The sequence below is a fragment of the Hylobates moloch genome, unplaced genomic scaffold, assembly GCF_009828535.3.
Source record: "Hylobates moloch isolate HMO894 unplaced genomic scaffold, HMol_V3 SCAFFOLD_20, whole genome shotgun sequence".
Lineage (NCBI taxonomy): Eukaryota > Metazoa > Chordata > Mammalia > Primates > Hylobatidae > Hylobates > Hylobates moloch.
The window spans coordinates 50,332,327-50,342,744 of record NW_026652295.1 but is presented as its reverse complement, the minus strand read 5'-3'; the positions used below and the strand labels follow the sequence as shown (position 1 = coordinate 50,342,744).

The 10,418-nt window shown below is 39.2% G+C and overlaps 1 protein-coding gene across 3 annotated transcripts in view; it reads right to left on the bottom strand.

Annotated features, from left to right (window-relative positions):
* Positions 1-1,558: 1,558 nt before the first annotated feature.
* TMEM14A (transmembrane protein 14A) overlaps positions 1,559-10,418 on the bottom strand; it is a 15,662-nt gene continuing 6,802 nt past the window's right edge. For all 3 annotated transcript variants that reach the window (XM_058432580.1, XM_032141744.2, XM_032141745.2), the window contains exons 3-5: positions 6,498-6,599; positions 4,264-4,351; positions 1,559-2,416 (exon numbers count right to left, since the gene is read on the bottom strand). In XM_058432580.1, coding sequence (XP_058288563.1) covers positions 2,377-2,416; positions 4,264-4,351; positions 6,498-6,599 — 230 coding nt within the window. In that variant the 3' untranslated portion in view covers positions 1,559-2,376. The remainder of the gene's footprint in view (positions 2,417-4,263; positions 4,352-6,497; positions 6,600-10,418) is intronic.

Here is a 10,418-nt window from a genome sequence, read left to right as displayed (position 1 = left end):
CTTCTGGCATAAGAAAAATGACGACTTCTCTTTATTGTATGCCAGGATGCTTTAGAATGTTTGTTTTTATAAATAATGTTGCAACAATATCTTTGTAGGTATAGATTTTTCCACCACATTTAAGATTACATCATTAGGATACAATTTTTAAAATGGAATCACTTCGTAATAGCCTATGAACATTTTTGTGGTTCTTGAGAAATATTGCTAACTTGCAAAGTGGCAGTATCACTTTGCAATGTCCACAATGTATGAAAATCCCAATTATGCCCCACCTCCACCAGAATGTGGCTCATTTGCATTTTACTTTGTTTTGTTATATTCTTCTCTCTTGGATAGTATTATTTTGCATTTTAGAAATTCAAGGCCAAAATCAACCACATCCCCACAATTAATAAATTTCTCCAACCTGGAAGCCAAAGGAAGCCTCCACTGGATGAAGAATCCATTGAGACTGTGAAGAACATTATTTAAATTTGAATGTGGCATGTTTCTTAAAAACATGAGCACCACAGTAGCTGAGTATTAACAAATGAAACAAAGTCTAAGAAACATAGTAAATATTTCACTATGCATTGGTAGCAGACCCATAAAAATATCATAAAGCCACATTAATGTAATAAAGTACTAAAACATGAGGAAATAAACTGCCTAATACCTGTAAGTTAGAGAGCCTCTTCTACTTTTCATAAAACAAGAAAACACCAATTAATCAGAGCCATCCAAATATGAATCCTTCTGGATTCTATGTATTGCAAAAGAGTAAAATCACAAATATGTAAATGGATGCCAAAGATTTCTTTAAAAACAAAACAAAAAAAGCACACACATCACTATCATTCACTTCTACAACCTTTTGGGAAAAGTCCAGGGAAGAGCGTGGCTTCAAACCAGTTTCTTAAACTTTCAATCACTAGAGTATTCTGCAGACACAGCATGTATTTCTAGGATCAATTTCACAGTTAGTTTCTACTTCAGTATCATAATCAGTTTTGACTATAAGCTGCTGTCAGTCTGAATCTGAAGGTTCTCCTCAGTCATCTCTGACAGCTAGCAAGTGAGCAGTGCACCTCAATGATGATGGCTTTCTCCAGCCTTGCCTGTGGTAGCAACCTCTTTGCCACCATTAGGATTTACGGGGTTTTTTTTCTTCTTCTTTAAATTGGGATTTTTTTTCTTCTTCTTTAAATTGGGATTTTTTTAAGTATGCCAAATAATTTTATCTAGATTTCCTATTCGGTTCAACTGGTACAGCTTTTTTCTTCCCTTAATTGAATTACTTATCACTGAAAGTTTAACAACTTCCTCGAAAGTCAGTTGGGAAAGGTAACCAATCTAACAGAACCATATGAACTCTGCCGTTATCAGTTGAGGACCCTACGCTTTCACTTAAAGAAAGGGTTTGAAATCTGACACCACTGCACATAACCAACAGGATAGGAACTGTAGATTTTTAGAGCTCTAAAGGTTGATCATTTAGTTCAATTCCTCCTTAAGAATGAGAAACTGAGTCAGAGGGAAAGGAAATGACCTTCCAAAGAGCATCAAGTGGGTGGAAGAATTGGGCTGGGATTCAGGTCTCCCGATGTTCAATTTGGGCCCTAAAAGTGCCTTGGACATTAAAAGTTATAATTATGCCTAAACACAAAGTGGTAATTTGAAACAAAATCAGTTTGTTTCAGAATTGTTACTCTTTCAGAGAGAAAAAATATCTACTCCTGAGGAAGTAGAATGTTGGCTTAAATAAACCCTCCTTCTCAACCCTTTCCATTAATAATTGAATATTTAAATGTCAAAGACGATTTGAGTATTCAGAGGAAAAACTAACATGAAAGAAACAGGTTTGAACCAAAATGTCTTTTATTTGAATACTGAATACATTCAGTTAGGACATAAGAATCTGCTAAGAATAAAATTTTTTAAAGAAAAAAATAGCACTGGCAGCAGTTAAAATGGAAAAACCATAATTTCTAATAATTTCAAATATAACACAAATGACAAATAGATACATTAGCATTCTGTGAACTCCACTTAAGAATTCCTTTATGTGACAAGTTGTAGTTTAAGCTTACTTGAGACATGAGTATTTGGAATTTTCAAAAAATACCAAATATATAAAAAATAGACACAATAAATGGAAGAGTGTATCATGATTCATTAGACACTTTTAATGAAAATAGTGCTTGACAATTAGAAAATAGTTAAAATTTTTGCTTTAGAAAAAAACTACCTCAAACTAATGTTCATATTAGAGGTGACAGTGCTATTTGTGTTTCTAGCATTCCATATTGAAGTTTATCTTTTAAATACAAAAAAAATATGCTCTGCCCATTACAGCAGGATGACATGAACTTAGTTTTCTGTTCCTCCAGATGCTCAGAGCAGCAACAAGACAAGTCTCAGGATCATCATGAGGCTGGATTTAAAATAAAACAAAGACAAAGGGAGAGTCACTTTTATCTGGCGTAAGACAGAAAGGGCCAGGCACTCGCCTACCCGGTAGCATTACTAATCCTCGGCTTGGGGGCTCTCCCAGCTCAACCCCTTGGAGGATTAAAACATTCCAGACGTAACTGAATTAGCCACTTTAAAATGTCTGCTAAATGAATAAGGAAAAATCAGAACCTGCTGTCCTGAAAACCTTGGATGAGGGTTTATAAGAGAAAGGTTTGGGAAGAAACAAACTTTCAAAAGCTAGTAAAATAAAGCAAATTGAAAAAATAATCGAGGACCAACTTGGGGCAGTTACTAATTCAATCTCAGCTACTTTCTATTAACTGAGGCCTTCTTCTGGATCCATAAACCCTACTTCTTTTTTTCTTCTTTTTTTTTTTTTCTTTTTTCTGATGGAGTCTCACTCTGCCACCCAGGCTGGAGTGTAGTGACGCAGTCTCGGCTCACTGCAACCTCCACCTCCCGAGCTCATGCAATTCTCCTGCCTCAGCCTCCCAAGTAGCTGGGATTACAGGTGCCTGCCACCACACTCGGCTAATTTTTGTAGAGATGGGGTTTTGCCATGTTAGCTAGGCTGGTCTTGAACTCCTGACCTCAAGTGACCCACCCACCTCAGCCTTTCCAAAGTGCTGGGATTACAGGCATGAGCCACCGCACCCAGCCCATAAACCCTACCTCTGATTCTTCCCACCACCAAGTATCACTTTTAGAACAGGCCTATAACTGGAAAGCTGTCTTTTGTAATCACACTCCTCCTCCCCTCCCTGAAACATAATACATAGTCACACTAGAAAATTCTACACAAAAGTAGAAAGAGGAACATTACAATTATTCATCACACTATCACCCACAGAAAAACATTACTAACAGTTTGAAATATTTCCTTCCGGTTTTTTTATACACAAACTTTTTTTAATTGCACCATATTTGGTTGTTTTGATCCTGTTTTTATACCTTATTATGTCACTAAGATTTTCCAATGCCACCAAATCATTTTTGAAAACATAAAAATGTAATGCTCATTCAATATTCCATTAAATGGACAAAACATTTTTTCAAACATCTCCTTACTGGTGAACTGTTAGGTTGTTCCTAATTTTTCAGTCTATTGTGTTTTCACTAGAAATAAAGTTACAATGAATATCAGTCTTTGTGCATATCTCACTGCTTTGGAATAAATTCCAAAAGGTGAAAATGTCTATCAAAGGAAATAAACATGTTTATGGCTTTTCAACATATAAAGCTAGCTTTCTGGAGAAATTTTTAAAATGTTATCTATAAATTTTTATTTGGTAATATGCTTAATCTCATGGATAGAATTACTGGATCAAATTAAGAGAAACATGAGGCCCTCTGTTTATCTTTTAAAAAATATTAAAACTTCTCTCTTAAAAACTCTTAAAAATATTAAATTTCTCTCCCTTAAAAACTTGAAATAACTGTATCACACTGTCACTCTGTCAAACTCTCTAAAAGGGACTGAGTATTAGATTTAAATGAACACATTTACTGTTGCAGATGGGTGAATCTTGAGGAAAAATGAGGCTGAGTTTAGCTCTTTCTTCTGAAAAAGGCAAGTATGCCTATGTGACCAGATACTACAGCAACACTATGCATATCCAGTAAGAATGTTCATGGGTACATCAATATCAAAGACCCACTGAATCCATGCTATCTTAAGGTTTTCACTGTCATGCTTATTATAACAAAAAGGACTTTGATCTTTCAAATTAAAATTGATGTTTCCCAAAAATTCAGCATTTCAAAACAACAGCAGAGGAAAGTATTGATCAAAATAGTTTGACTTACCTTAAACCTGCAACCAGACCAGCAGGCATTATTTTCTTGGACCTCTTAAATCTCACACCCATTATGGTAGCCAGGAAGAAAGCTGTAACTGAAAACCAAACTAATTCATGAACCAGAGTTTCAAACATGTTATCAATGCTTGTGGGAAAACGGTACCATTTAAAGCTTTCTAACATTACAACTATTATGGATGGGTACTGAGTTGCCATTGTCTTGAGAAGACAAAGTGCTCTATTAAAACACTTCATAACCGGGCCAGTGGCTTACGCCTATAATCCCAGCACTTTGGAAGGCAGAGGTGGGTGGATCACCTGATGTCGGGAGTTTGAGGCCAGTCTGACTAACATGGAGAAACCTCGTCTCTACTAAAAATACAAAAAATTTAGCAGGGCATAGTGGCACATGCCTGTAATCCCAGCTACTCGGGAGGCTGAGGCAGGAGAATCGCTTGAACCAGGGAGGCAGAGGTTGTGGTGAACTGAGATCACGCCATTGCACTCCAGACTGGGCAACAAGAGCAAAACTCTGTCTCAAAAAAAACAAAAAACAAACAAACAAACAAGAAAACACTTCCCATCATCTACCTTGTCAAAAAGGCTTCTGGGTAAACAAACATGTTAAAATCCATTCCTGAAATATCTTCAAAAGAAAAAGACTTTTTCTTTTTCTTTCTTTTTGTTTTGTTGTTGTTGTTGTTGTTGTTGAGACAGAGTCTTGCTCTGTCACCCAGGCTGGAGTACAGTGGCATGATCTCAGCTCACAGCAACCTCCGCCTCCCGGGTTCAAGCAATTCTCCTGCCTCAGCCTCCCGAGTAGCTGAGATTACAGCCATGTACAACCACATCCAGCTAATTTTTGTATTTTTAGTAGAGACAGGGTCTTGCTATGTTGGCCAGGCTGGTCTTGAACTCCTGGCCTTAAGTGATCCACCGGCCTCAGCCTCCCAAAGTGCTGAGACTACAGGCATGAGCCACCACGCCTAGCTAAGAAAGTCTTTTTCTAACCTAAATTTCTATTCAAAGAACACTCCTTGAAGGCTAGCACTGAGCTTTATTCAACTTCCCTCAGAAACGCTAAGTAGCACACTTGAACTCACAAGAGACACTCATTAATGTTCAGTTAACTGAATATAAAGAAAATAGTTAATGTATCTTTTACAAGTAAGATCTGATTAATAAAAAAAATACTAAAAAGAAGGCTGATTGGTTTTGTTTGGTAGCATTCCATTTTGGAGAATTTGATGCCTGGAGACTAAATAATAGTCTAAGCAATAGTATTTTATTCAGAATCATCATGTCAGCCTTTTTGGAGCTGTACCTATGAAGGGAGAGGTAGTTTTATGTAAGAGATTAGGACATCAATGCCACAATTTAAAAACAGCCTTCCAAGAAAAACTGCTTATTGATATAAAAAATAAAATGACTGACAATAAATACTTGTGAACTATTTAAATGCATATCAATAAAAATCCTAATATCACTATATCTGGCTGATACATCTAACACAACCTCATTACTAAAAATATCCCTAGCCCCTTATAAAAATAACTAAAGAAAAAAAAAATCCAAATCTCTCTCTCTCCTTCAAATACAGAACAATTTTGTCTTCATTTATATTTTTTTCCATACATGACCAAGGCATTTGAATAATAAAACAACTAGAAAAAATGTCCTTGGTATAGTTTTCTAAACCTTCACTGTGTATCTCACTTGAAAGTCAAGTGTCCTGGTGACTTTAAACACATAGGTTTCCATTTTTTCTGTGGATATTCTCCCATTAAGCTTAACGAGGGAAGAAGCTAAAAAAGCATCAGCCTTGCTTTTTTAGGTTAAGTCTTAAGGCAGTGCAGAATCTAAAAGCTGTTTGTGAATTAAATGAAATAATGCAAGGCTGTTTCTTTTTTAGTTATTTTCATAGCAATGTAAAAACTATGCTAAATATGCATTTAGGAGAGTTAGCAGAAAATCTGAAAATAATTCCTTGCTTTTCCTAATTCAATTTTTCTAGTAACAAGCTTTTATAGAAATATTCTTCTGAGTTGGAAGGCCTGGTAGCAGTACTATCATTTTTTATCAGGTCTTTCTAGAAAGGAGTAAGTGTTGTATTCGGCCTCAACACATGCATATGGCCATTTGCCATTTGACTAAATATGTTCTAGTATATCTAGCATAGGGTATCAAAAAGATCACCTCCAATGTTTGAGTCTTTGTAACCAGGAAAAATGCCTTACTTACACAGTGACACTTTTACATCTCGTTTGTCATTGGAGACACGGTAAGCTCCATAGCCAGCCAAACATCCAACGAAAAGACCAGCAATCAAAGACAGAACACCACCTGGGATGGGGAAAAAACATGGGCTTACAATGAGAATCCCAAAATGAAAGGAATTCATTCCATTACTTCTAGTATGATACAGGCACCTTCAAATGTATCCCTACTTGGGCACAGTAACTGGACAAAGCCAAATTAAGAATAGGCCTCTTCATGGATACTTTCTAGGAGATGACTGTTTCCTGCTGAATCCAAATGCAAGGCAGAGGAGCCCTGAGGGCAGAGCAGTGCAGCGGGGTTAAATGTCACTTGGGGGGATAAGAAAACCTGCCTTGTGCTGGTGGCTTGAACATTGATTGCATGATCTTGAGCAATTATTTAACTTCCTTAAGCCCTTCTTTTTAAATTTTTCCTATTCTCTTTGCCTCCTTTTTGCGATGAGGTTGTGATGATAAAAACTAAGATGCGAAGGCATTTTGAGTTTATAGAGGTAAAGACAGAAGTGCTATACAAACCAAGCAATGGTTCCATCCTGAATAATTAACAAACCTTCAAGCCTCAAGATGTCAGGACTCAAGGACTAATGGAGGCCCTACCAGAAAGAGGAAGAATCAGAGTACTGACCCCAGCTACCCAGTCCCTATCCTGTGCACTCACCCCACCAGTACACTCCCAGCCCCCAACCCACACACCCGCCCCAGAGCACTGTGACAAACACCAAGCACTTTCTGTGCACTGGACAGTGGGTTACATGCCAGTGACACTATGAATAAGACACACACAATCCTTGCTAAAATGGAACTCACCCTATTTAGAATCTATTGGGTTAAAATCCCTGGGGGGTAGGGTCAAAGTATCTCTATTTTTAAAATATCCATTGGAAATTCAAATGTCCAGCCAGGGTTAAGAACCACTGCAGCACATGCATGCGTACACACAACACACACACACAACACACAAACACACACACAACACACAAACACATACACAACACACACACACACAACACACAAACACACACACAACACACACACACACACCAGAGCAGCATCCTGAATGAGAAGACAAACACTCTAGGTTCTAGTCCTAATTCTTTCACTTGCTGGCTAAAGGACTCTGGCTAAAGTCACTTAGACTCTCTAAGTTTTAGCAGTTGTAAAACAGGGTTAATCATCTATGCCATATATATATATAATGGCTAAGAATGTTACAGTTGGAGATAATGTTAAATTACACATTGTTTCCCCCAAAAGCTATTCTTCAAACACAATAAGATGATCTTTTAAAAACATACATCTGGACGGGTCACTCTCCTAATTAAAAACCCTTAGTGCTTCCCAAAGCTCTTAGGAAAAATAATCCAGTTTGCTATATTGTGGGAACCCTGGCCTTCTTTCAGTTCTCTGAATATACCAAACTCTATTCCTCATGGCTTTTAGACATACTGTTCCTTGTGCAGACTGCTTGTCTCTGCACTGTTCACTTGGCCAAGTGTAGCTCACCTTCGGATGTCTGCTTGAGTGTTGCCTTCTCCGACCCACCATTCTGAAGGAGGGCCCCCATCATGGTCTTCCGCTCTTCCTGATCGTATGTTTATATGCTGTTCATGGATTGAATGTCAGTCTGCCCTTACTCACTTGTGAGCGCCATTCTTTTTGCTCATTGCTTTTTCCCCAGGGCGAGACACAGGGCCAGGTACATAGAAGCACTTGATAAATACTGATTGAACGCATCCCTGTTATGGGTCATGTTCAAGCAGAAGATGCCAGATGAGGATATTGTTAAGGAGATTAAAACACCTTCTGAAATGCACAACCAGGTGACCATTAAGGTGTCTTCTCACCTAGAGATTCTATGATGCTCTTTCTGTATACCCTGAAGACTTCTTTACTATTAGAATGATCCCACCCCACCCTTCCCACCACCACCATACATGCACACTTAAGTATGTGGAGAAAGTGGCAGTGTCCACACCTCAGTCTTGATGAGATCAGATAGCAAACAGCAGGGGCAGGCTCGCCAGCAGCGAGAACCAGGAAGGTTCTTGAGAAATTTCATCTTGCCTGAGGAAGGCGGCAGGACTATGGGCTGTTTTACAAGAAAGCCACGCTGGTGGAAGGAAGCAAAGATCCTGAGAACAAGCTCAGCGCCCCATAGTGGGGGCTACAAGAAAAGCAGCTCTAAGCTCTTTCCTTCCCACTTCCTGGGATGTCTGATCTGGGTGGGGCAGTCTTGGAAGAGGAGTTTTAAAAGGAGTTGAAAGATGCATCTGGGAGCTTCCCTGCAGGTGCTCTTGTGGTCCTCAGAATAGCTGCCTGCCCAGCAAGTGCACCTGCACCTCTCTGGAGGGATTGCTGTGTTAGTGCCCTTCCCTTCAACTGGAGTAGGAAGGTGTAAGGTCTGGTTCAGGCCTAGTGTGGGACAAGGCAGGGAATGCCATCTGGCCCTCTTTCGCTCTGGGCACTCGGTGTTACCTGGCCTCGGAAGAGTCTCCATGTCATAGCATCTTCCTGGTCATCCACCTCTCTGGAGACCTACCTGGGAGGAGGGGTGGGCCCAGGCAAGCACAGTGCTCAGCATCCCGTGTCCCGACACTGGCTGCCCTCTCTCCCCACTGTACCCCCATCAAAATAAAAATCTATCAGCTTCTCCCTTTAACCCAACTTGTGTCTCACAACTGGTCTAGTTTAGGATTTGCATACATCTGTGTCCTCCCACCAAACACCATTTCGACATCACATCTTTCTCCCACCCAAGATTATTCTCAGTAACTGTCCCATAGAAGGGTCTCCTGGCCCAGCTACACAGGACTCATATCTAGGGAAGCTCTAAGTCAAAGGAGAGTTAACTCACTTTACACACATATTCTAAGACATTTGAGCCGTTGGCAGCTTAGAACATAATACAAAACTAGAGTACAAAACTAGAAAAAGGTATTATGCCTCATGGCTCACAGACCTCCCACTGGCAGGGCAGTGGCAGCAGAAAAAAATAAGAATATTAAAACTTTATTCTATGCCAGGCACGATGTGAAATGTGTACCATGCATCACCTTATTTAATCCTAACAGATTAATTTACAGGTGAGGAACTGAGGCCCAGATGTTGAAACACCTCACCTGAGTATCAGTGCTAGTAAGTGGCAGTGTCAAGACTAGAATGCAGGAATGCTTGATTCTGTGGCCCATGCTTTTAACCCATATTATACTACAAAGTGAGCTTCCTTGTGAACCCATAATACCCTTGGGGGTTTCCAGGATCACTTAGTGGGGGGCTCTTGCAGGAGGCCAAGGAACCATATTGTGCAGGTGGACAACAAGCCCTTGAAATCAGAGACCTCACAGCTAATGTAATTTCATTTGTTCCCACCAGCTGGTAAACAATGAAGAGATGTGAGTTAGAAGAAAATGATTCCTTACACACACACACACACACACACACACACACACACACTCTCTCTCTCTCTCTCTCTCTCTCTCTCTCCCCACTTTCTTTCCACCTCTCATTAAGGCAGGCAAAAATGCCCAGATGTTCTTTTCTGTTCTGTAATAGAAGTTATTTAGACATTGTCTTTGACGATGAAATAAAAAAAAAAAAATCTTATCAGCATTTTAAACTGAGTCCTTCTTAGATTGTGAAACATCAACCTCTGAGTAGTTGGTTTACAGGTCTTACTTTGATGCCATCATCTTTTTTTTCCTTCAAATACATATCTCTAATACATACATTAAGACAGAAGCAATGAACAAAACTCCAAGGTGAATTATAGGTTTTAAGGAATCGTAGATGATGGTCAATTCTACCTGCCAGCCCCCCAGCTACAAGAGCTATACTGTGCTTCTGGTCTTTGACTTCTTAGCAGCCTTTAAGGAAGGAAGCTAAC